Source organism: Salarias fasciatus, chromosome 22 (assembly GCF_902148845.1).
Source record: "Salarias fasciatus chromosome 22, fSalaFa1.1, whole genome shotgun sequence".
Classification (NCBI taxonomy): domain Eukaryota; kingdom Metazoa; phylum Chordata; class Actinopteri; order Blenniiformes; family Blenniidae; genus Salarias; species Salarias fasciatus.
In genome coordinates, this window is record NC_043765.1 from 11,165,868 (window position 1) to 11,192,333 (window position 26,466).

At 43.0% G+C, this 26,466-nt stretch overlaps 3 protein-coding genes across 6 annotated transcripts in view; all 3 read left to right on the top strand.

Annotated features, from left to right (window-relative positions):
• The first annotated feature begins 738 nt into the window (after positions 1-738).
• Positions 739-7,276, top strand: LOC115409891 (E3 ubiquitin-protein ligase ZNRF2-like). Of its 2 annotated transcripts, XM_030121187.1 has the most exons (5): positions 739-993; positions 1,088-1,504; positions 2,844-2,939; positions 4,731-4,836; positions 6,443-7,276. In XM_030121187.1, the coding sequence occupies exons 2-5, from the start codon at positions 1,177-1,179 to the stop codon at positions 6,498-6,500; spliced, it is 588 nt and encodes a 195-aa protein (XP_029977047.1). In that variant the 5' UTR covers positions 739-993; positions 1,088-1,176; the 3' UTR covers positions 6,501-7,276. The 2 variants fall into 2 exon arrangements, with proteins under 2 accessions (XP_029977047.1, XP_029977045.1); XM_030121185.1 differs by having other exon boundaries at positions 739-1,504.
• A 1,286-nt stretch (positions 7,277-8,562) lies between these two features.
• Positions 8,563-11,473, top strand: txnl4a (thioredoxin-like 4A). Of its 2 annotated transcripts, none has more exons than XM_030120653.1 (4): positions 8,563-8,731; positions 8,900-9,076; positions 10,498-10,601; positions 11,088-11,473. In XM_030120653.1, exons 2-4 carry the CDS (start codon positions 8,924-8,926, stop codon positions 11,257-11,259), a joined length of 429 nt encoding a protein of 142 aa, XP_029976513.1. In that variant the 5' UTR covers positions 8,563-8,731; positions 8,900-8,923; the 3' UTR covers positions 11,260-11,473. The 2 variants fall into 2 exon arrangements, with proteins under 2 accessions (XP_029976513.1, XP_029976512.1); XM_030120652.1 differs by having other exon boundaries at positions 8,592-8,739; positions 8,908-9,076; positions 11,088-11,472.
• A 12,049-nt stretch (positions 11,474-23,522) lies between these two features.
• fam49al (family with sequence similarity 49 member A, like) overlaps positions 23,523-26,466 on the top strand; it is a 46,951-nt gene continuing 44,007 nt past the window's right edge. The window contains exon 1 of one of the 2 annotated variants that reach the window (XM_030119922.1): positions 23,523-23,850. The gene's annotated coding sequence lies outside the window, so the exon portion shown is untranslated. The remainder of the gene's footprint in view (positions 23,851-26,466) is intronic. The other variant, XM_030119923.1, reaches the window with a different exon arrangement.

The window sequence follows — 26,466 nt, forward strand, 5'->3', positions numbered from 1 at the left end:
ACCACTGAAATGAATATTATCATTAGTTTTAAAGGCCAGAGAGCCACTTGCCTGATCAAGTCCTAACCTTTTAACATTGACCTGAACAAAACAATTAAAAAAATATAATAATCTTAAACCATAAGCGAAATTTTTAAACCTGTGAACAAGATTTTTTTTTCAGTTTGATCTCATATACTGATAAATTATGTGAATCATGATATGTTTTTTGAAAAACAGTGAACTACTTCAAGTGCTCACATCACGCAATAATATTTTTTTTTAGCTCTATATTATAAAATAAGTGCGGTTTTTGGTGAGTGTTACTTTAAATCCCTAGGAACATTTTCCTTGTAGTACTTGTCTCAGTGACTTTAGTTGGTTTGATAAGCATTCAGTCTTTTTTAAATATACAAGTAGTCAGGAATGACCTAAAAATAGCTGCTCTGTTGGTCAACTCATATCTAGTCTGGAGGAATAAAAAAACACCAGGTGAATTTTCATCAGGTAATAATAACATGGTGATTTTGCAATCTTTAATCTAATGTTACAAAGTATAAGACAACAGTATTTCAATGAGTAATAATCATGTGACACAAAGTTTGTGGATGATGTTACGCACGCAGTTTCATCCTGAGAGGGAGGAGACAGATAAATAAATATGTACACAAACAGGGAAAGGAAACGTCTGGGTACCTTTACTCTGAAACAGGATTGGCTTGACTGTGGTGGAGTTCGGGTGGTTTGACAGAAGTTCTCCGCAGGGGGAGGAGGGCACAGCTCCTTCTATTTTTCTTTCCAGACGGCCGCAGATGAGCACAAAAACAAACTTGCGGCAGACGAGCTTTGGGCCAACACTTTGCGCTTACGTCCTTTGTCTCACACGGAGGAACCGAAGACGTGGAGTTGAGGAGATTTCCTCTTCTCCATTTTGCCATTGTTTAGGAAAATAGGGAAGGGCTCTGCCAAGAAAGAAAGAAAAAAGAAAAAAGAGCGTTTGGAAGTTACGCGTCAGTGAGTGCGCACTTTACGCACGATGAAAGTTTGAGATGCGGTATCACGTCTGCTGTGTTTCAGTCTCTGGTTTTATTTCCTTTGTTGGTGTCAGCTTCTCAGGACTCGCCGTGATCATGTGTCGTGGCTGAAAAAACTTTAAAGCACACTCAGTACCAGAGGAGGAAAACAGCCGGAGACAGCATGGGGGCCAAGCAGAGCAGCCCGGGGTTCGACGGCAGGACTCGGGCTTATTCCAGCTCCGACCTCCCGTCTGGAAACTCCGCGGCCGGGGACAGGATTGCGGGGTTTAGGTACACCAATGGTCCCGATGGCCCCCGGATCCGGTACACTGGCGGAGGGCCAACCAGCTCCGGGCTCAGCATACCGGCCGGCGGCATGTCGGGCTCACATGGACTCAATCAGAGCCTGGACGGCACAGATGGTGGAGAGGAGGTCGAGCTGCCCCCCGAGGGCCACAGACTGCTCATAGGGTCTCTACCTGCTCACCTGTCCCCCCGCCTGCTGGGAGGTAAGACTGCAAACCCTGGCCTCATGCAAATGAACAACTGGCACCATGATCACATAGTATAACATTATGATTTCTTTGTTGTCTCCTCGACTCCAGCAGGTTGTCACGTGGTTACGTGAGATGTTAAATAGTTTTTTTTTTCAATTTCATTTAGGATACTTTATGATCTTACACAGTTATGACTTCTTAGTATTTTTCCAGTTGATATGTGATACCTGCACATGGCTGTCTGATGACTGAGCCCTTTGTTTTGCACTTGTGAACTTTTACTGTAGCCACAGGTGGCTCCGCTGCACCGGTTTCTTCTTCTTCTCGAGGAACACTTCTTCTTTTGCTTCTTCTCTGTTTTGCTAAACCAGCCTGTTTTTCACCATGGTGGAGGGGGGAAGAGTGCATTATGTAGGTCAGCAGATAAGAGCTTCCTGCTGGTTACACATTGCCTGACACACACACACACACACACACACATGCACACACGCACACACACACACTTCCTGAATCCGCAAATCTAGCCGTTTCTAAACTGGTGGGTTGTCTCCACACCAAAACAAAGCAGGAGTCAAACTGACATAACGAAACCGTTACAACCGTTCAACTGAAACCTGCAAAGGTCACAAACCTTCTTATCAACAAGTTAAAGCAGGGGCTTTGCTTGACACATCAGTTAAAAGGTAGAAAAAAATAATATGTACTTTAAAAAGTAAGGATTAAAAAGCATTGACATTTCCCTTACTTTCTTGAGTCTTTATTTTTAGTTACTCAGTTTGACACATGCTCCATATTTTTCATGAATCTGAACTTTAGTCCCACCCTCAGTTACTGACGGAGGAAAAAGTCCCCCAATCAGGAAGTATAATGGCTGAAAATCTCATCAATAACCTTTGCTCATGTCACATCTGACTGTGAGTCAGCAGGCCTCAGACTTATCCCAACACATAACACAAACACGAGCTTCCCAGCGGGCGCAGCGATAATTATTGTCTAATTGCTGTCCGCGTGATGCGTTTGTTGTCTTTTCTGAGGTGTTATAATAACGTTAAATGGGAGGTTCTGCTTATCTCAGGGCCGGCGGCCTTTAATCGCTGTGCAGATGACACAATGCGCCAGGTCAGAAGAGATTGCGTATGTGGGTCAAATCATTGATTATTGCTTTGATTTATTGATGCGGGGCAGTAAATTTTCAGCTGGTTCAGCGTCTGGAAGCAGATTGTTACGGCAGGCATGGTGTCAAAGCTGACCTCCCAAGTCTCACGTCGCCTTTTGTGTACATATCAGTGAAAGGTTAAGAGAGAGACCTTGTGACATCCTCACCGTGTCGCCTTTTTGTTTTTCCTCGCAGGCTTCCACTGTCCTGTGTGCTCCAAGTTTATGGCGGCGGATGAAATAGAGAAGCACCTGCTCGTGTGTTTCAGCAAAACACGCCTCACCTACAACAGTAAGTATATAGTGAAGATCACTAAAACAGAGCAAACATACAGACATAAAATCACACTTTAAATGAATTTTATTCCCAGAAATGTGACCGACTGTATTCTTATCAATTCTAATTAAAACCCAGTCACTATTAAAAGCCCTTAAGAGACAATACCCTGCATCTTGATTGCTTTATGTTCAACTATCTCTTGACCTGTGCCAAATAATAGTGGGGAAAAAAAAAAAAAACCTATTTCAATCTTTTTCCACGTCTTTTTTTTTTTCCTCCTGCGAAACGGTGTCAAATTCCTGATGACTCATCCTGAGCTTACGGGCGTTCACTCGCCCAGTATTCAATAGAAATGCATATGCAGCTTATTGTGTGTCTCCTCCAGTTTCAGATATCAGCTCAAACTGACTGAGGTTTGTGTGACAAACACAGTGCAGTTAGTCCGAAACACACTCCTCATCTCTGAAACCCAACAACGGCTCTGTGACATCCTTTTAAGAGCCAGTCATGTTTGATATCTTATTGGGACATTTAGGCTAATATCAGCACTGTAAATATTGTGTAATGTCACCCAGATGATGCCAAGGGTTATAACGTGTTCTGCCCTCTAGTGGCTGTAGGAAATACAACAGGGGCAATGTGGAGTGGCAAAATGGATTGGATCTAATGGATGTAATGGCACAGTCTTCACAATCATTTCAGCGGCTGAACAGTTTCGTTTCTAGCTTTAAAAGGATGTTTGGCATACCTAATAAGAGCAGTTTCCAGCATCTGTATATTCAGTGGATAACAGCCCACTGTGCACACCAGAAAGTGAGCGTGGGCTCCACTTCGTACTTATGAGACTGAAAAGAACTGCCAGCAGTAAATCAATGGTAAGGGCACGTTTCAGAGAGGGATTGTTACGAGGTCTTCACGAGCCTCTACACTGGAAAACACTCACATCTGACACCGCTGTGTTATTGCTGCTGTTTTCTGCGGGACTACAACGACGACTTCCTGATGCAATGGGTGTTTCTGTGCGCTGCATGAACATGTCAAAGCAAATGCAGCTATGTGATGCATCTGCACATCTACCCAGCCACACACACACACACACATACACACACACCTCTGTGTACACTCACAGGAAAAGGCAAACACACCTTTGTGGAGATGAGTATAAACAAACGGCTGTCTTTCCACACGTTATGCTCACAGACTTCCTAGAATTCACATGGTTTCATGCACCCAAATAGGAGCGCTGGTTACTCATATGCAACATGCACAGAGCTTTGATATTGCACGGCATGTGACTGATAAATACACGCATGCAGCTCATGGGCTGCACTGTGCGCCCTCTGAACTTATCACCAGTGCGCACATGTTTGAAATCCACACGGCCTTCGCTCCATCCTTCACCCGATTCATGCAAATGTTTTCAAAGTACAGTCGGATCGGTCTATCTTTTAGAGAGGCTGCCAACGATAACAGGCAGGGAAAAAAAAAAAAGAGCGCTCCTCTTCAGCCTCAGGTATTGACACTGGGGCTGGTCACAGCTCATTATCCCTGTAAACAAGTCCTGCAACAATCATCACAGCCTCATTTGTGGTTAATCTGATTGGAGACTCACTTTACTTGATGCAATGAAGCCATGCTGTCACATTTCATAGAACACCTTGCACAGGAGACTGAAAATCCCCCCAACAGGTGTTCTGCAGTCAGAGGTGAAGCAGACAGCCGTGCTGTGATTTGTCAATCAGGAGATTTGGTGTGTGTGAAGCGGCTTTTTGCTCATTTTGTCCTCGTTTTTGTCTTCCTCAGAGGACATCTTGTCCAGAGACTCCGGAGAGTGCACCATCTGTCTAGAGGAGCTGGAGCAGGGCGACACCATCGCCAGGCTGCCTTGCCTTTGTATCTACCACAAAGGGTAACGAACACACACTCCCTGTACACACTATCCATCCAACTTGAAATCCACCCAGCTGCAGCTGGGTAAAGGCGTTCGACACCTGTGAAGGGTCAGCAGTCCATCACACACCCAAATTCACTTTCTGACTACTTAGATTCACCAATTCACAGGCAGAACATGCAAACTGCAATAGAAAAATGGGTTAGTGTTAACTACATCTAACTTAAAGATTAATTCAAGTTAAAACTATATCAGACTCATGGAGCCTGGTGGAAAGTCTGAATGAAAACGATACATTTTGACACCCAGTAAAATTACATAAACAATAAAGTTTGGCCTGTCTGTGGATTGAATCAATAAGAGATGCAGATGTTGGGTCATGTACAGTTATGTCAATGTTACATGAGACTTTATTTGCGCTGTTGTTATTAAATCTACCAAAAAACAAAAAATGTCACTAAAAAGTAATATTAAGCAGTTTCTCATTTAAGCACTCTTATTGCCTCAGAAATGTTTACAATATCACATATTACCTATAATAATCTTGTCAAGTGAGAATTTAATTGCATGTTTCATGGGATAACTTTCTTGATGAAGCTTGAAACTTCCCAGACTTTATCAAAATAATAATACTTCTGTAAGAATTAAGGTTAGCGTGACTCTGTGTCAGAATGTGTTGAGAGCTCTGAGGAGGAATCGTGCACAGGATGCGATCTGCGATGAGACCGGGGGTGGGGTGTGTTTCCATGAGGGTATTTCCAAGCATTTCCCATCGTAGCTGAAGGACAACAACAACTACAACAACTAAAAACCTGGCATCCAAAAATAAACTACACTTTGGAAACATTACTTATATTCACTTTTTTTTAATCTAAATTATATGACTCCATAAAAGGAAAACAGAGATACATTTTAATTAAAACTCGCTTGTTGTTTCATGAACGCTTATTATAAATATAACATGTATTAAAGTACCAAACAGTGGCACAGTGGCACTTCCTGTTATTCTTAAGGTAAAAAGTCAGATTTGTCTTCGTATAACATCCTGTAACCATTGGACCTGTTAGACTTATTGTTTTTGTACTTAAGCTTATATTCTAATGATCACTGATCTTCATTAACACTACATTCAACTGCCAAAGCTGTGTTTTGATAAAAATGTGTTTTTATTCCATTTTAAATAATGATTTCTTCTCGACATTGAATTGCATCTAGAGAAATAAGTTAAGAAATGTTTGTTATTTGACATTTCTTTGGACTATCACAGTAACTGCTTAAGTATCAAAAACTGAAACATTTGTTCTTAATTATTTTTTTGAATGAATAAAATATTCTGTTCTCTTTCCTGTTGAGTGGTAGCTGAAAATATTAATGCACATATTTTCAGACGTTACCAACCTCAGTTAGTTAGCTATTTTCATCAGGGTGTGAATGCCTTATTTTCACCTTCTCATCAGCTAAGCAGGATGTAATTACCTAAAATGAAAAACTTAAGATTTTTGCGTGGTTTAAACAACAAAATTACAATATTTTTATTAAAGAAAATTGCATTAAATCTTTCTATTTCATTATTATTGACTGAGTGACGGTTACAAACGCCTCACTGCTCCTGTGTCTCTTCCAGGTGCATAGACGAGTGGTTCGAGGTGAATCGATCGTGTCCGGAGCATCCAGCTGAGTAGGAGCTGCGAGTCGGAGCCTGCAGTTCCTCGCTGTGGTCGCCCGCGCGCTGTGACCTCCCTTCAACGCTCCTCAGGGATTGTCAGACATTCACGGTGTGCATAATCTTTCATATTGCCTCACGGACATCGGACGTGCTTCTCTCGATGTTTTTGGGATGTTCAAAGAACCACTGGTGGAGTCAAGTCTGTCTCCAGGAAAAAAAAATAAAGACAAACTGTGAATGATATTCAAGCCACCTGCTGGCCCGAAGCGGGTTTGTTCACCTGAAATGTGAACCGAACTGTCTGTGCTAAACCGGGCGTGGTTTCATGGTGGAAGAGCCGAGGTATCGTCCCGAGATTAGAAGGCTGATGTTGTGCAATATGAAAAACAGCCATAAAGAATTAAAAAAAAAAAAAATGCTTTTATCAGCTTTAAGGGGTGATTGCAGTGTTGAAGATCTAGATTTTCATTTTTTTGCAAAGTCGGCTATCAATATTGTTTGTCAAGCAATCATGTCCAAGACAAAAAAACAGATGAAATAGTTGGCCTCTGGTAATCACTCGGCCCGCTCGAACCACAGTAAATGTGATTGTGTAGTTTAGTGGTGGAATTAAAGATAGGTTAAGACATATCTTATGATGATTCGTGTTCTCTCTAAAGAGTGCCATAATACGCTGCTATGTCATAGACTGGAAAGATTTCCTTTAACCTTTGAATTTTTTTTTGTTGTCCGTTGTTCTCTCTATTTGTACTGTAATGAATTGCACAACAATAAATGTTTTGTCTTTGTGTCTTTTTGCTGCCCGAGAACTATTTTGTCCGCATTTAGGATTCCATACATTAAAACATCCTTGAATTATAGAGCAAGAGAAATATGAGACATAAAACTTCTGTTTAAGATTAACAGGAAACTGATGGGATTGATGAAATAACACATGCTTATAATAAGAAAATTTATTTCAAAATACAATTACTTCTGTTGCTTCCCAACAGAAGGCAGCCGATTTTTAAACCTGTGAAAAGTGGGACGAAAGAAGTGAAGATCCATAATGTAGGATGAAAGCAGGCATGTAGGGACATGGACTGTCGAGTGTTATTTCTCCCTGTTGTACAATAAGCAGTCTATAGGTATGTAATCTGTCCTTTGACTAATTTGGAAACAATGTATCAGAGTTTTGCTTTTTTCCAGTACTAGAACCCAATCAGTTAGAACCACTTAGATAAAACAGATTAGTTAACAACTGTTTAAAATGCTTAAAAACATATCAGAATAGGGCTTTTATTCACTTTTCAATCTTCTGGGTCCCTGTAAGAGTTAACATATATGGTCTAAACTACCTGAACATTGTTCATTTAAAATAAAAATACAAAAACCAGTAATTGAAATTTATCACAAGGTAGAAATAATCAAATGTTTGTCTGTTGGTTAAATTTAGAGACATACAATTCACAATTTTAATTTTCCTGTTTGAGACAGGCTTCATGGTGGGTGCAATGGTTAATGGTCTCGGCCGGACCTTTCTGTGTGGAGTTGCTCTCCCACAGTGCTAAGACATGCATGTAAGGTGAACTGGTGACCCTAAATAGCCCTGAGGTGTGAATGTGAGTGTGTGTGTGTGGTTGTCTGTCTCTCTGGGATTGCCCTGTGATGTGTGCCCTGCCCTTGCTCATCGGTCACTGGTATTGGCTTCATGCTGAGCAGGATAAAGTGGTAGAGAAGAGGGACGGATTATTAAACTGCATAATTCCTATTAGTCAATGAGGTGGATGGACACAGATCTGGCCTTCATTTCCTGCTCTCACCAGTATGCTGCCTCTACTCTTTTAGCCTTTCATATTCTTTAGTTTTCTCCTGATCATATCTTTCAGATTAATCCTTGGCTTGTCATGAAGTGAACAAGAAGAAACGAAATTGCTCATGTTCTTAAGCATTTTCAAATGTTATAAGAAATATGTGAGAGCAGAAATGCTGAAGAATTGTTTTTTTTAAGAAAATTTTGAAGATACTCTGAGGAAGCTGTCGCGTTATGTAAAAAATACTTTTAAAAAAACTGCATAAAAAATATCAACCCACATATGTGAAGAAATGCGTAATGACGCACGCACGCACGCCATTTCATGACGTCAGGCGCACAGGAACGTATCGTGTGCGTTAAAGCTAACAACAGTAGCAGCTAACTGGAGCTAATTCAGCTTTATTTCTACCTCACAAGACACGTTTTCCATATTTTAATCGCAATTACTTTGCGTGCCATAGTAAGTATTTATGAAATTTAATCAAATTATCTAGAAGTGTTGTTATCTCTTCTCGCCTTCCAGTTTTTTCTGTGGCTAATGTTAGCTAACGTTAGCAGGCTAGCTGCTCTTCACAACAGCTTCTCCGTGGTGTATTATTCAAACTGTAAACACTGTGATTGCTTTTAGACTACCGGTCTTCAAGATGTCGTACATGCTCCCACATCTCCACAACGGCTGGCAGGTCGACCAGGCCATCCTGTCCGAGGAGGACCGAGTGTTGGTGATCCGCTTCGGACACGACTGGGACCCGACGTGTATGAAGATGGACGAAGTGCTTTACAGCATCGCAGAAAAGGTTTGTGATCTGTTTTATAAATGGGGCTGATTCAGGATGTTACCGACTAAAACACAATAACTCAACTACAAGCGATGTTGGTTTTTCTGTCATTAATCACCTGCAGCTTAAAGGATTTTCCATTAATTCAATCACACATCTAAATCTGAAATCTTCTTAAAGGCTTTCATAGAAAAAAAACCCCAAAACTTTACAGCCAAGTCTTGTGGTGTCCTCACGAAACACCTCAAATAATCCCGTAGAGGCAACTGTTGCCTCCTCATGACTCCTAATTCAATTCATTTCATATAACGCTAGACTTAATAAGATATCTCTGGCTGTTTATTTGTCTTTTATATTATAAGTTGCTCCAAAAGTGTGCATGTGAAACTGAAGAGATGTATGGTTAGTTTGGTTCAGATACAGCAGAACCAAACATAAACAACTCATTGGATCAACTGCTGCTACAGTCATTTTGTATGACGATATTTTACTGATACTGCAGCAGGATGAAAAGACAATTGTGAACGTTGTTAATGATATGATGCAAAATATTTAAAGAAATCCTATTGTTGAATGAGTGGAAGTGTTCTTTCACGATGAATGTTTCAAATTGCCATTGCATTACTAGAAAGATATTCTCCAGTCTCAGTGTTATTTGATCTATTTTTACTATTTTTGGGCTTTAGTCTTTAGGATTTGTATTTAAACTAACATTGAAAAGTGATTATATGTCTTAGATATATTGCTAAATATATATTTACTCTCCCCTTTTAATACTTTACTTTTTTTACCACCTTTTATTCACATATTTTATCTAATTGTTTTGAGCATTTATTGGCCTTCCTATTCATTTGTTTTTATTGCCAATCCTTTCTTAGGCTCTTTGAGTTGCAGTTTATTTTCCGAATAGTGTTTTGTAAAGGACGATCGATCCTGTGCACAAAAGCCTATTTTGCCTTTGTGGGGGTTCATTTCATTTATGGTTTTGAGAGATGAACGCTGCTCTTCAAGTCAGCAGACAGTGAATGGAGCTCATTTAACCCGATGTCTTCACTTCAACTCATCTGAACAGTTCAGAATTTAGAAAACGTGGGGTTCTTTTTTACAGAGTGCCGATTGTAAAGTGTGTGATTTCACTTCCATTCACTGCTCTAGCAGGTTTATTGTTGATTTTTTTCCCATTACAGTTTATAATGCAGCAATTTGCTCCCAGTCAGCAATTTCGAGAGCATTTTCAGAACAAGCTGTTTGAAGCTGTAAATGCATAAAAAGCAGAGTTTTTCCTTTCATTCTATAAGGTATCATTAATGTAATTGATGGGAAAAAAAATACACAGTACAATACGTGTTCCCCTTATGATGGACCTTTTGTTGTGTGGACAATAACATGAATACATAGTTATTTTATCATCATAAAACATGTCATTTTTCTTCTATCAGGTGAAGAATTTTGCTGTCATCTACCTGGTGGATATCACAGAAGTGCCTGATTTCAACAAGATGTACGAGTTGTACGACCCCTGTACTGTCATGTTCTTCTTCAGGTGAGCCTCGCAAGTATTCAGACTTCTCTTTAGAAATGTAAAAACTGCTGAAAAGAACATTTTTTTGAAGGTGATTCAGGCGGTGTTCATACTTATGGTGGGGCTAATGGTAGTTGTAATTTTTGGGAAATTAAAATTTCCCTTCCTGTTCAACAAGAATGCAGAGTGGTGAGCTGAATAGACCTGAGCTTTAGAGATCACAATCGCATATGAAACGCATGAATGGAGAAAGAATGGTGGCTGAAATCTCTCCAGTGAAGACACACATATCACTTCACTAAGCTCTGCAGAGATATTTTATTCTGCACACAATGCAGTATGTTATTTCAGTGGCATCCGTTCCAATTGAACGTCCTTGTAAAGAGAATTGTGTGTATTTGTGAAAAACAGTAGTTTTTGTCTGTCTGTGGACTCACGGACTGCAAGAAAAAACATTCGGTGAATTTTCTATATTTTCATATGAACATATTGTTCGATGCCTTGCAGAAACAAACACATCATGATCGATCTGGGCACCGGAAACAACAACAAGATCAACTGGACGATGGAGGACAAGCAGGAGATGATAGACATTATTGAAACAGTGTACCGAGGAGCGAGGAAAGGAAGAGGTCTGGTGGTGTCTCCAAAGGATTACTCTACAAAATACAGATATTGATTTTCTTGTTATTTTTTTCTTTATTTTTTCCCCCCTCATTGACACTTTGTGACATGGCAGAGAGACGACGGCATGGATTCAGTTTTTCAGCATTTCTTTTTTGCCGCTCTTGGCCATTTGTGTGTCGGTTTCAAATTTACTTGATTTCTTCAATTTTTTTTTTTTTTTTTTTTCAGAAGACTTACAGTGAACACAGCCTCATATTTAAATGTTGTAATAAAAATGCATTTTTACAAACAGATGCTTCTGTTGTGTTTTATCTGAACGGATTAAAACAGGAGAAGCGACTTCCTGATGACATGAGGCAACATGCGGAGTTCGACCTTCTTGGCAGACTGCCTCTATTGTGACTGTGGAAATGTCATTAGCAGACACATTCTCATGAGCACAGTAATCCGCCAGAAAGCTTCAACCCACAGAGTTCACACACAATCAGCTCTCAGTGGGTCCTGTTCATGCCCATATTCATATCCAGGAATGGACATGGAAATGGAAAATGAATCTTCTCTCCCTGAACACATATCCAGTGTTTAATAAATACCACTGCAAAAAGAGAGGAGTTTGAATAATTTATTTCCAAATCAATGCGTTTCTTTGCTGCGATCAACTGATAAATTATCTTTCTTCAAGTGGTAATATATATCATAAGGTGCATTTTTCCAAAATGGCCACTAGAGGGAGCCAGAGATGTTTCAACACTGTGACCCTGAGCAGACTTGTTACTTTGAGCATTTCTGCCGCTTCTTTCATCCTCTATGAGGTGAATATGAGAGCAGTCACAGAATGCATGAATATAAAATTGTTCTAAAATGTGACTTTACTGCTGCTTCTGCAGGATCTCTTGCACTTCAGAAAATTATCAATGAGCACAAAACTTGTGCTTTACACCTTTAGGAGTTTCATTCCATTCAAACAAATGTGGAAACCATAAATTGTGGAGTAATCGTAATCTTGGTTGGGAAAAAAAAGTAAAACATACTTTAAAATAGTGATTAGTTTTACCGTTGTCTGGAAGTCACAAAAATCAAAAAGAAAAAGAAATGGAAGAGGTTCTAAATAAGTCTTTAGTATCATACTCTGGATCAAGGTGTTTCAACAAATCTATAAATGTGGTGAGTTTGATTGATTTGTTTTAACCCAGTTTACGTCTGCAACATACAGTTTAAAGAAACAACATGGGATTCAAATCTAGCATGAAGTGCAACAAGTGAGAAACTGAAAAAAAGAAAATAATGCTCCCATTGTCCAAAGAAAATCATACACAGAAGAGACAAAGTGCAGCTTGTGTCAAATCAATACAAGCCTTGCTTGAAGTGTAGAGGCTATATTTAAAAACTAATCACATTGCGTTGGTATAGTAAATAAATGTACTGAAGGCTTTATATTATCATGCATCATGTCTTATGTGATTATGTGAAGTGAGTACAAAGTGCAGACTCAGCTGAGCAGAGCCGACATCCTGTGGAAAAAGGCTTTTGGTTTCAACATTCATCACAAGAGAATGGCGTTTTTTAATACAGTGTTTGATTTGTTGCTCTCATGAATCCACTGGTCTGAATCACAGTTTTATCGTTCATAAAAAGATCACGCTTTAAAAATAATCAGATTAAAAAAAAAACTCTAAATATTTAATTATTGTGAATACCTCCTTAAGAGCCTGAACACAGCCTTGTCAGAGGTAAAGTGTGGGCTGTTAATTCTGTTTAGCACTCGATAAAATCAAAACGCATTAGCTTAGTGAGAATTGACTGTAGATTGGCTAGAACTGTCACCTCACAGCAAGAAAATCCCCTTTTTCCAGTCGGGTTTCAGACCTTTCTACACCTGCTCTGCTCAACACACCCCCTCTTATTAATTTTATAGCAGTGGGTGATAAACTCTGTCAGATTCAGACTGCTTCATCAGCAGGACAGGACAAGAACACATCAAATGATTGTATTTTAATGGATAGAAGAGCTGCTAGCTGTTACACCGTTGACAGATTTTAATTAATCTTCATAACATTTACAGAACATTACATTCTGAATGCATATTCTAAAAAGGAAATCAGACCATTTTCAACTTGTGTCATATCCCTGTCTGCATGCGCTTTGCCCCGTCACAAGTGAAGCAGGTTAAAGGTCACTGGGGATGAGACCTTGGAGGACTCCCAGGTCCCAGAGTGTGTGTGTGTGTGTGTGTGTGTGTATGTGCGCTGGATGAACAGCAGCTGGCCACCAGAAGGACCAGAGAGTCCAGACGAAGCTGCGAAAGCCCAAACACCCTGACCACACTTGGCCGCTTTACTGTAAAAACTACATAATCTTTTAAAAAAAAAATGACAATCCACTCCTCCAGAGAAATGTCATTTTTGTGGGTGGGGTGCTGTTGGATGACCTCATTCTCCGAGTGTGTGCACACTGGCAGGCGCGAGCATATTTACAGTTCAAAATAAACCAATTTCCTCATCTCTCACTGCGCGTCGACCGTGTTGGGAACTTCTTTACACCCCCTCCAGGCCTCCCATGTCATTTCCACTCGCATTAACCTCGAGTCTGGCGTGGCTTTGTCTGCGTCTGGCCTGTCCCTGCAGGGCTCATGTACACCATTATTGTACTACTGTCCTCATATGGAGCACGGGGGCCAAAGGCCGCCTCCATTGGTCCAATTATAATTCGCATTATCATGCATTGTTGTTCTCGATTACCGTTAATCAGCTCAGCCTCCGGGCGGGGGGAGGAAGAGGAGGAAGAGGAGGACGAGGAGGAGGAGTGGTCTGGACGGGTGAGGGTTACTGGGGGAACTCCAGTCTAGACGCACAGCAGGGTGAGGAGAAACAGGAGGAGTTGTTTTCCCTTGCAGACTCTAAGGGAAAGTGCGCTCTCGCTCCTAAAGCTGAATTAATCCAGAATCTGTTTCCAACTGATAGCGTTTAAGTGGAGCTGCACGAAGAGGGCCACGAGGATCAGCGTGTCTTCCACTGGCTCCCTTCCATCTTTTTTCTCCTTTTCCGAACTCCGATCCTCCCCGTCACCATCCATGTGGATGCCCAGCGTGGTGGGGGGGGGGAGGGGTGAGAGGCTGCCGCCAATTTCTGGGACACCCCAGCCCCACCCCCACCCGAGCAGCTTCCCCTGTTGGCACTGATACAGATGCACACACTCATGCACACACACATGCACAAATAACGGGCTAACTGGCTTCATTTTACCCAGTAACCGATTGGTCACGGTTTATTCCAAAAGATGCGTCACATCCCGTTTTTAGCCACCGGCCTGAGAGTCAGCCTGGATCACCACCCCCAGTATGTTACCCGTGGAGGTAAAAGTCACAGCCACGTCACATATGCCAATTTTATACTTCTGCCAGGCTCCAAAATAAAATAACGACTGCAATATGTTTCTGGGTTTCAGTGAATTTGTCCAAAGAATTTGATTCATGCATCCTCGTTTCTTCTGAACTGATAACTCTGGTGAGACCGGATCTATCTATTCATAGCAGTAAATGATGGTAATTCACCAACAGATCCAACAAAACATTTAAAAGGATAAGTGCCAAAACGTCCGCCATATTTTTATGGACTTTTGAGATCAGAGTGTTTTCAAAAAGTCCCACTTGGGGAGCCGTTTTCTGACAACCATGTTAATGGACACTCAAAATGCAATAAAAGTTTTCCTTTTTCACTTGAAAACATCTAGTAACCAGGGTTGACAGTAGAAAACAATGTGAAATGAAGAAACAGTTCATGGAGTGGGCTGCTACTCCTACATTAACAGTCTCCTCCAAGTTATCGGTTCTTGCTATCAGTGAATCTCCATTAGTGTAAATCTGCGACCTTGTTCTCACACGTCCCTTAACATACCCATCTCTCTCTCTTGGGTTATATCATAACCTCTTTACATAACTGACACACCATCACAAGTTATCAAGACTCCCTCCCAACAGTTTTATTCCTCTAATTCCTTCAAGAGGAGTGTCGATTCAGATACAGGACGGAGCGACGGGAGGAGGACACGGTTCACAGTAATGTATTCAGAGAGGAGCCACAGTGAGCACGGGCTTATCTCCAAACTCCCTCTGAATCTAGATCCGATTTATTCATCTGATCTATTCTCTCCTGCTTCTGAGCTTCACTCAGCTGTGTGGGCTTTAGGGTGGGTTTGAGTTTCTGGCCCCAAGGGAGGGGGGGGGGTAACTATTCATTATAAATGAACGGTAGACTACAGGTTGCCAAAGATTAGCGAGCATGGATGTTTCATGCTGATAATATCCTGAAAGAGACACATGAACAAACTCCATGGTCCCTGCCTGCCTCTGTTTATAGATGCTGACACACTTAGCAGGCGGGTGTTTTGTTGGTTTAATTCCCTTCTCCTCACACCCCCCCTCAGCGTCAGCTTTCTACTCCACTTGGGGACTTGTGACTAAAAGGATTTGCGGCTCTCTTTCCTGCATCACTCCCAAAGGGGTGTCATCCCTCCATCTGCGACAAAACGAGGGGGTCTGTTCAGCTCATCAGAGGCAGCCACCAGAGAGGAGGTGTGTTTGTGCAGCGTGTGACGACGCTGATGCGACGGCACGCTGTACAAACACACACGGGTCACATGACCCCCCCTCCACCTCCATTCACGGCAGACACCTCCATTCAGAAGAATCCAGACCCAATTAGCACCTGGCCGGTTTCCTCGCAGGCGCACCGGGCCTCGCACTGCATGGGAAGTGTGATGCTGAGAAACGCTCCAGCTGAATCAACAAAAACAAGAGACACACACACTCACACACTCACACACTCACACAGGCATGAGAGGGTCGGGAAGACTCCAGGTTGGACAGCGGGTCAGGTAGATGTCAGGTTTGAATGAGAAAGAGTAGCCACGATTGAACCATTAAAAATCAAACCATTTTAAAGGCTTCATGGTGGTCATGTCTTTAACGGCTGATATTAAGACACTGCCTTGTTTCAGAGTTATGCAAGATTAATATTAAATCTCTCTATAATAAGAATGAAAGGTTGTCATTGCGGCCAGGTACCAAAAGGTGGTGTGGGACTCCTGGTTTATCATATAACTGGATTCGTTTTGTAGAGTAAACGTCTGAGAAGGGGCAGCAGTCTTCATCGGTTAACACCGAGGGCAGAGTGCTTCAGTCTGGTGTAATCTAATATTGATTCCCTGGTGTCTGTGGTGTTGATGTCCAGGTTATTGTAAGAACATCATCAGATCAAAGGCTGACGTTCTTCTCTGTTGGCTGAGATCAGATATATTGTAAATTCAGGGAATAATCAACCAACTTCAATCATAAAATTAGAAAACTTTTCAAAACAAGAGCCAATGTTTTGGCTGTATGGTGTCATTTCTAGTGGGTGCAGCAATCAAAATGAAAGAATAACTCTTCTGGAGGAGAATGGAGTGGATGGATGGATTATACAAACGACTTACTTTCAAGAGACCAGAGCAAGCCGGTCCAGTTTGGAGATGAAATTCAGCTCTGATTTTCAAGTAGGAATTTGAGGACACAATTACAGTCTTTAGCAAAACCAGGATTTTCATCCAAATGGCATCAAGTTCTGGTTTCTGAAATTACCCGAACAGCAAACCGTGGGGGAACATGACAAAGGTCTGCGGGCGGTCGGGGGGTGTTTTCCCTTTCAGTGTGGTTTGGGTATTCCCGCCACATCTCCCCACAACTTTAATGTTTCTTCTTTAGTAGTACTGAGAAATGTCTCTGTGGGTCTGGAGAAGTTCTGCCACCGGGCCAAAATTGCTGCAGTTTATGAGTTGAGATGTTTTAGAAATGAAAAACCACGGCATCACGCTGTTGAAGAGGACTTTTTACACTTGACTGTGAGGGTCGTATGAAAACCCAGTATGAAGCTCTTTGGTAGCTGTTGCATACCAGTGGTTCTGATCCTGACAGTTGAGGCAAATATTCACATTTTATGAATGGATGAGATTGAACTGGCACTGTGTTTAACTTGGCAGTCTGCATCAGCTGAACCACATGAAGCAGTTTCACCGGCTGGGCTCAGCATTAAGATGCTGGAGCTACACACTCCATGTTATGGCCTTTGGGAGAATCATTAGTGGGGGCTCATGGTCTGAATGTTATTCTAAAAGCATTTATATTTTTCCAAATATAACAAATTTTCTGGTACAATTATTTAGTATGAAGTTTCCATTGCGATTGGTTTCAGAGTCTAAACTGTGTTATGTCTTCTTCTTTCTCAGTGAGATCAGATCTCTGAAAATTAATTTTCCACCTATTTGAGCTGCTAGACTGGCTTTATTACAGCGAAATAGCTTAACCCCGTGGCCTGGTTCTCTTCACCCTCTTCCTCAGGTCATCTTCATCCCCCTTTCTTGGCCACTGCTTCTTCATCTCTGCTGTTCTGCTGCCACTTCATATCTCTCTGTTTCACTTTCTCTCAGGTCCCCCCCCCCGTTGAGCCACTGTCCCCCTACCTGCCTGCCTGTGCTGGTACAGCCTCCTTCTCTCTGCCTCTGTCAATGTATTTTGCCCTTATAAGGAGAGAGCACAGGCAGACTGTACTAAGCGCGTGAGCTCGGCGGGGGTGTTGCAGGGGCACGGAGACCACGGTGACTGTAGACGGGAGGAGGAAGGAGGAGAATGGATGGAGCTGGGGGAGTGGGGGGGGGTCGATCTTCCACAGTTCTGTCAATGGCTCCCAAGTCAGGCGACAGAAATAGGCACAGGGGAGGGGGAGGAGGAGGAGGAGGAGGAGACAAGAGAGGCTGCAGAGAGGATGGCGAGGAGAGGCAGGTGGATGCATCTGGGAGTGGGGACGCTCGCACATCAGGCTGAGGTGATGCTATTAAAAGACTTCCGGGGAAAACGTCGATGTCAAAAGCCAAAGTTGTCCCACACAGCTCCCATAGATTCACGCAGCTCTCGTTTTGGTCAGTGCGGACTCTGCTTATTGCCAGCTCACCGGCTGCCCACATGCTCATCAATATAGAAGTGCAACATTTAGCTGCTGAGAGTCACGGAGGGAGAGCGTGGGCTTCGGTACGCACGGCTGTAGTGCAACGTGACCGGTCCGAGCTTCAGATGTTTGCTCCTTTGATCATAGGAACGAGGCCCTTTGACTACCTGCTCACACAGTACACCCAACATGCTCATTCAGCCTCTTTCCGTCTATCCGAAGACATCATAACTAGACGATTAAAGGAAACACATGACAGCAGAAGTCAATGTTGAGTGTTATTCTTATTAAAGCATTTTACAGCTATTTTTTTTGTAGATTTTTGAAAGCAAAAAAAGTATAAACCGAAAGTATTAATTCACATGGTTTAATTAAACTCAGAGAAGCTCACAGGAGCGCAAACTCCTCCAAACATTTGGGGCAATATGACAGACATGTCTGATATTGCATATTCATGAAGTTGAATGCACTAAATGGACATTGTGTGTTATTTTGTGCATCAGTCACATGTATTTGCATGCAATATCAGATTTGTTTTTTACCCACAAACCTTCTGCAGACGAAGTCTTAAATGTTCAATGTTATTATGAGAGATGTGATGATAAACCAGGCTGCTTTTTATCTGGACAACTTTAACAAAGCTGCCATTAAAAAAGCATCTAAAGGAGTGTAAATCCTCTAGATTTACAAGAAGAAGGTCTCATTAGTCATTTTAAGGTTACTTATTACTGGGGTTTCTTGGCCTTTCCAGACCACCAGTCCATCAGATCATCACCTGCAATTTACATCTACACTATTGTCTGTTCAGAGCCATCAGAGAAGCCAATATGCATGTGTTGGAGGACACTGGAGTTCCCAGAACTGCACGTGGAGGGCAAACTTCACAAAGAAAGTGTGTGTCTTGGCTGACGGTAGCTTTTGTTGTGGCTGATGCTGTTTGCGGGCTGTGCTAAAAGCAGACAGGCAACACCAGCACACATTTAGGTTTCAATGAAAGGCTCATTTACCGACACACGTATTAAATACAGCATCTGTATTTCCCACATGGCTTTTTTCAAGCACCTGAATCATATTTATGATCAAATGCTATGTGAGGAAATTTTACATAAATGTAACTTTTGAGGTGCAAAGCACTTCAAAGGTTTAGTTTGATATTACTACTAATGTGAACATGAGGGAGCTCTCAATCATTCATATAGTTAGGAGAAATCACTCTGTATTCTGTTTCTTAAAGACAAAGACAGACAATTAATCCAAAAGCAAAACAAGACCAGTGGAAAATTTAGCACATTACACGTCGCAGTTTATAGCACTTTCAGCAAACTCTCACTCAATCAAGTTCAGAGTTTCCTTTGATTAAATTTAATGGGTTAACTGGATACTCCTACATTTATGTATTTCCAATTATGTGAAAAAAATAATTAAGTTACTGCTTTCTTTCCACAGAAAAGCTATTTAGTAGAGAAGATGTGGCAATTTTTCACACTCATCCCACAAATCCATGGTCTTTAAAAGTGTTGCACAATTCTTAAAGGAAAATATTGAGGTCCATAAATAAATAAATAAATAAATAAATAAATAAATAAATAAACAAATAAATAAATATCCATACAAATTTCCTCAACTTTGATGAATAGTTCATTCAGGTGAATTTCCTGGTTTACATGGCCATTTTTCCTGAAGACATATGAACATAAAACTCCTGCTCAGCTTTGATTTCTTCACCCTGAAATGTCTCTTCCTCAAGTGCTTCATTTCACCCTAATGGCAGTGGTGCACTTTACCCCTCCTCATAATTCATAAAGCATGCCTTCACGGAGACTAAACTCATCTGAGGAGGAGGCCCACACACGGCACTGTCTGCCATTCATGCAGAGGCGAGCAGAGCGGGACAATTGACCTAAAAAATAATAGATTCTGCATGAATAATCCAACACATTCCACCTTGTGCCTTGTTGGCAATAATGCTCAGGTATTAATATTTCAGCTAAATAGACTCCCACATCTCTCTGCCACTTCTGGACAGCGCCGGCTGGGTGTCGAGAAAGACAGTCTGTCCTCTTTGTGGCTTCGCAATCAATTGTGTAAATCTGAAAACGCTCTCAGCTCCACGGCTGATGCGAGTTTAAAGGAGAGATAAGGATTGCGATTATGAGACACAGAGTTTGAAACGGAGACTTCTGTGCTGTTAGGTGGGCTTCAGCAGTCGTTAGTTTACATTTATGCTTCAAGGGACTGTATTCAGCCGACTGCTGCTGGTCAACTTTGCTTATCAGCTCGTGTCTGCTGTAGCGCAATGTGTCCGGATCAGGTGATGGTCATGTGTCTCAGCCGGTAGTCTGCGGTATCTGCTGTTCGATCACACGCACTCAACAGCATCCAGGAAGACATTTCACAGTGTGGTGTGATGGGAACATTTCTATCTGTTGGCCAGAGTTCAGTTAGTCTACAAAACCTTGCCCATCAAAGACATTGTTTATTCACAGACAACAGGCGAATGTCACCCCTCACGCCCTCTCTGGTTTCAAAGAGAACATCTGGCCCTGTGCACGTTTGGCTCATTGTGGGGAAGTGGCAGGGGGCTGTTTCATGGTTTGAGAGGCTTCCAGGCTCTGATGCATCAGGTAATAAATGATGCGAGGAGACTTTTCTTAAAAGAGAAGAAGTCAGGGTGGTGAAGACAATGGAGACAATAACACTGTGAGGTTTAATAGCCGAGACTGGCTGCAGGTCATCAGGCTCAGAGTGCTGAGCACCACCACAAACATGAGGCCCGGGGGCCAAAATCGGCCCACAAAAAGCTCCAATCCGACCATAGAAATCTATATTGTTTTCAATGTCGCAGACGAAACAACACTGAGACTGAGTCTGAGGTATCAGTGATGCTGCCAAGAAACGAAAAATGGAAACTCGCGTTAGCCTCAAAGCCATGCTGCTGGGTGAGTTTGTAAAAACATGCATAATGCAACAGCTATAGGGGAAGTTCTTTGGAAATTTCACTGTGCTTTGCACTAGAAGGTATCATTGAATTTCTCTCTATGTTGAGATTGTAGTCATTTTCGGTAGTAATTGTTTGGCTATGTGAAGATGTAGACATTTTCCTCATGAATACTCTGCTACATAACAATGAAAGATTTTTAAATTTAAATTTAAAGACTATTATGGCACTAGTTTACCAGTCTGGCCAACATGAGTGTGGGAGGATTTTGTTTAAAGCTTCTTTTCCAAGTATAAAGTGAGATCCTTTAACAAGCAATGTCCCGATTAAATGTGGAAACTGAGATTTGGGCAACTTTAGCATTACTTTTGAGTGATTGTTGATACGGCAAATAGAGTCCGATCATCTCAGCTTGCGTGCTTTTTTTTTTTTTTTTTTGCGACAGCTGCAGTAGACTGAGTAACATTTGTCACATGCCATAAACCCCACCGTATAGCGGCATCAGCAGCACAGCTGCTCAAACGTCGAAAGTAGAAAGTGAAAACAATCTAACGGCCACTTGCAATATATGCAATACCCGTGTGGAAAAGGTGGAAGAATCACAGTTCAGTACCACTTTAGGAAACACTGCAAAACAAAAAAAGTTCATACAACATCTAAGACAACAAATCCTTGATATTTTGTGTCCCCTAAAACCAGGTTTCAGGTTTGAAAAGTGCCAGATGTCAGATTGGCCAATACTCAGTTCTAAAAAAAAAAACCCATAAAAAACAAAACTGAGATTGGGATCAGGAATTCTGATAATTTCACATTCATTCATTCTGCTCACAGTTCTCTGTGTTATCACATCACCAGGATGTAGAACAGGGAAGATGAAGTGAAAGAGAAACTGCTTCAGCATGTGATTACTGGCAGAAGCCTGTTGAGTAATGTTGGGGACTGTTAGATGATGTGAAAGTAGCAGTCAGAGGATCCACTTCTCACACACAACCACAAAAACGGGAAGATACGCTCTCTCCTCCAGTTTAACATTTAGCTTCGAAGGCTGTTCGGGTTTCTGACTGTATGATAAAGAATAGTTACTTCCAGTTTAGTTACTGCTCATTAGGCCAGTGTGATATATGACAAATGAAAAGTCAACATGAATAAGTTGAATTGAATAAGATTGACTTCATGGTAGCTCTCTGTTGCTGTCTGGATGTTACTTGTTGATCTCAGCTGTTTTTGTTTCCGTTTTTTTCACGCCACTGATACTCAGACGAGACATTAAGTTATTATTAATGGCCCCAAAAAAATGAAGCGGGAACCATCACATGGACCTAAATTCACTCGCACAACCTTCTCCATAAGAGGGCACTGGGCCTTTTTCACCCCGTTCTGACCTACAGCTGGCTCCAAAACAAACTGCAGCTGAGTGCAGCAGCTTCTGGTCTTGAGCTCAGTCCTCTGCTCCAGTCCCCCCCGGCTGGTGCTGCCAGAGCCTCTGGTCTGAGTACACAACCGGCACACAATAGACATTCTGTTCACACACACATACACACACGAGAGTGTCAACTTAGCTATGGCTCATTTAATGGTGCCCTTTCGTCCAGGCTGTGACCCTGAAGTAAGAGTCCCGAATGGGAGTTTCCAGCATCACAAATTCGTCCTCAAAGATGAGAACAATGAGGGGGAAACGCGGCACAAAGACACACTTCGCCGGCCGTTCCACCTGCTACAGTGGCATTCACGTGCTGCAAGTCTTAAATAAGTTCTCATTCTTGCCCGCAGCGTGTCAGCACAGCTCAGTTAAACAGTAAATACAAACACCTTCACGCTCGCGCTGCCTGTAACCGCACATAATGTGAGTTTCCTCTCCTCTCTGCAGCAGAGAGGCAAATGATGCTCAGCAGTCACCCACACAGTTTGCAAAAATACCCTGATGCACATCCCGACTCACCATGATTCATTTTCACACTGTGTGGACACAAAAAGTCAGTCTGCTGCTGAAACAATGTCAAACACAATACAAGTCTGTACACACACACACACACACATACGCAATTACACAGCAGCAGCAGCGCTTCACGCATAAACATAGTGCCCCCCTCCTTACTGCCAGCAGGGTAGTGGGAGATGTTAGTCAAAGGGGGAGGGGGTGTTGTGAGGACATGCTGAATGTTTGTGGTTGTGTGTGTGTGTGTGTGTGTGTGTGTGTGTGTGTGTGTGTGTGTGTGTGTGTGTGTTGCGGGGGGGGGGGTGCCTTTGTGAGTGAGAGGTGGGAGGAGAAGGGGAGAGGGAGGGGGGACATGGCGTTCTATTTCTCATAGACCAACAGCTGCTGTCTTTAGAGCAGAAAAAGAGAGAGAGAGAGAGAGAGAGAGAGAGAGAGAGAGAGAGAGAGAGAGAGAGAGAGAGAGAGAGAGAGAGAGGGAGGAAGAGGGAGGGCTGAGTGGCGTGAGGCAGTGCGTGTGCTCAGTGTTTAGGTGAATCCACAGCCCTCTGGCTCACAGGGATAAAGGATCCTCACTGAAGAAGAGAGAGGAAAGAAACAGGGTTTTTTTTTCTGCAGCTTTTATAAAGAGGGCATCTGCAGCAGTCTCTCTTCCCTGTAAGCCACCAGCTGCCGGTATCAGTCGTTTCCTCGCCCTCCTCTTTTGTTCCCCCCTGCATCCATCTCTGCTTCACCTCGGTCCGGAGAGAAGGAAGGAAGAGCCGAGTCAGAGGCATCATCCTCCTGCACGCCCAGCCGGTAAGTCGCCGTTTTTTTTCTTTTTTCATTCCCCTCCCTCTCTCAGCATCACCACCGCGCACGCCGCCGCAATGATAGCCAGGAAGGCAGCCGGCTCGTCCCACCCTGCACCTAGAGGAGAGGCTGAGGAGGGATGTGGGTCACACTCAGGATGGAGGCTTGAGTTAGTTTTTTGCAGGTTTTTTCGCGTGTGTACATGAGAGCGGGCGTGAAGCGTGGGACGGAGGATCCCGGGGGGGCAGGGTGGGAGTGTGTGCGATGGATCAAACCCTGCAGGGCCGGTCGACTGGGGCTTGTCCTCTTTCACTGCAGTGCCTAGCCAGAGCGGCACGGTCACTGCCTCAGGAACAGACACACACGCACACACACACACACACACACACACACATACACACACACACACACACACACACATACACACACACGCACACACAGTCTCAGCATCTATTCTGTGTGCCTTACTTAAAACCCATCAGGGCAGCATGAAGTCTAATGTGTGTATATTTCCAGTGATGGATGACGCTTTAGTCACAGGACATATGTGACCCAGAACCATCACAGCACATGCATCGTATATCACATTGATGCAATGGAATGATCTGTGCACAATGTGGATAAATTACATGTCAAGCAGGGCCCCCCCTGTTCTGGCTTTTCCGGGCCCATTATCACAGGGGCATGCGTTCTGTGGAGCGACTGTACAAACAGCACTCTGTTTTACACGGAGGCGGGCGTCTGAGGTGCGAGCTCGTGCGCCTCATTTTCCTGGGTAAAAACAATAGCCCCCAGATTGCAACGCTGATCCAGAAGGGGTGGGTGCATGCGACTGGAGTGGAAGACAGGGAGGAGGGAAGGAAAGAGGAAGGGAGGGAGGGGGGAAAAAAAAAGCTGAATGGAGGGATGAATGAATGAGGGGCCGAGGCTTTTCAGGAGAGTTTTGCTCTTTCAAATGTGATGGAAAAAGAAAAAAAAAAGACATCTGGAGGAGGGAAGGGTGTTCATGAGGTCTGGGAGTGATGGGAGTGGGTGAAGCCACCTTAACTGTGCTACCATGTGACTCTGCAGGTCTCCTTTGTGTGAGTGTGTGCAGAAGATTGGATGAAAGAGTGATGCTGTGGATGGAGTGACAGAGACAGTGTGAGGACAGTGTATGTGTGTGTTTGTGTGTGTGATTGAAGGCTGTGGTCTGTCTATCCCTCCTGTAATCTGCTGACAGGTTATAATCCATATATGCAGATGATGTACTGCTATGTTGACTTTTATTAGGTATTATACCTCACACATCCATGAAAACACACATATGGCACAGTTAATGGATTTACACGCCAAACATATAGTGCAAATCATGTCTTTCAGGCATGCGTGCCTTATCTTGTGTTTTTGATATGTAGGTATCCATACATACTGGGCATTTGGAGCTACACACACATCAAGAACTGATACACCTGTGCTCAAAGCTGAGAACTGTTCATACAGATGTTCTTGGAGTTCTAATCACAGAATATGCGTGTGTGTATGAGTGTGTTTGTGCGTGATGTTACATGGTGGGAGATGTGCTGGGGGCTGCTGTGGTATTTACTCCGCTGTTGCTAGGACACTCCCTTTGAACATTGCTATCGAGGCTTCTCATTGGCTCGTGGTGATGATGCAAGATTCCCTCACCCCAAATCTTTCCTGAGCGCCCATAGAAACATGCCCGTCTGCATTTCCTCCACTCTCCTCGTCACTCTCCCCGTCTCCACCACTTCCTCCTTTCCCCGTCTACACCCTCTCGCTCTTTTCCTCTCTGTCCACTCCCCCTTCTCTCTTTTCTCTCTGCCAATTAATTGCTGCGCTCAATAATTCCCTCCTCAATCAGTCCTCCTCAGCTCTCCCGTTTCTGTCACTTCCGTCTCCCTCGTCCAGTCACGAGGCTCGCCGCGAAAATGGTGTTGACAGCGTGCGGTGTTGCCACCATCGGCCTCGTCTCCGTCTTGCGGAGGATTACTCCTCCCCATGTTTCGCTGCGTCCCATTTCCTCGCTTTCGTGTATTCAGTCTGCCTCACCATGTGTTAAAATTACCAGGCCCGAGAGGGCGAACAGCCAAAATGGGGGTGTTGTGGAGGTCTTCATGTACATCACCTTCTTTTCTTCTACAGTATGTACAGTCGGCTGGCCTTATCTCTGCAATTACAACCGAGATCGTCAGCCCTGTCACTGTGGCGTGCCGGGTTATACACACTGAGGGGAGGGAGGGAGCAGAAGACGGGGGTATGTAAGGTTAGCGGGAAAAGAAAAGGGGCCGGCGTGAAAGGGAGGCAAAGATGTGTCGCGTTCGTCTTGTTTGCTGCTCTTCCCACTATATGTCACTTTGGAAGAGGCGCTGTCAACACAGTCTATCAAGCGAAATGATGTGTAATGATCTCCGGCAGCCTGCGTTGAACTACACTCTCCGGAGGTCGCGGCATCACCTCACCTGACAGTCTGCGAATAAGGAAAGATGTGTAACGACGAGGGGGGGGGGAATGTGCACTGCTGCTCCCAAGTATAGTGATTCACAACTGAAAATTAATGTTTTCAGACATTTCAACGGACAGAAAAGCCCAAATGTTTGTCTCTGAAGCCTCAATTTGAGC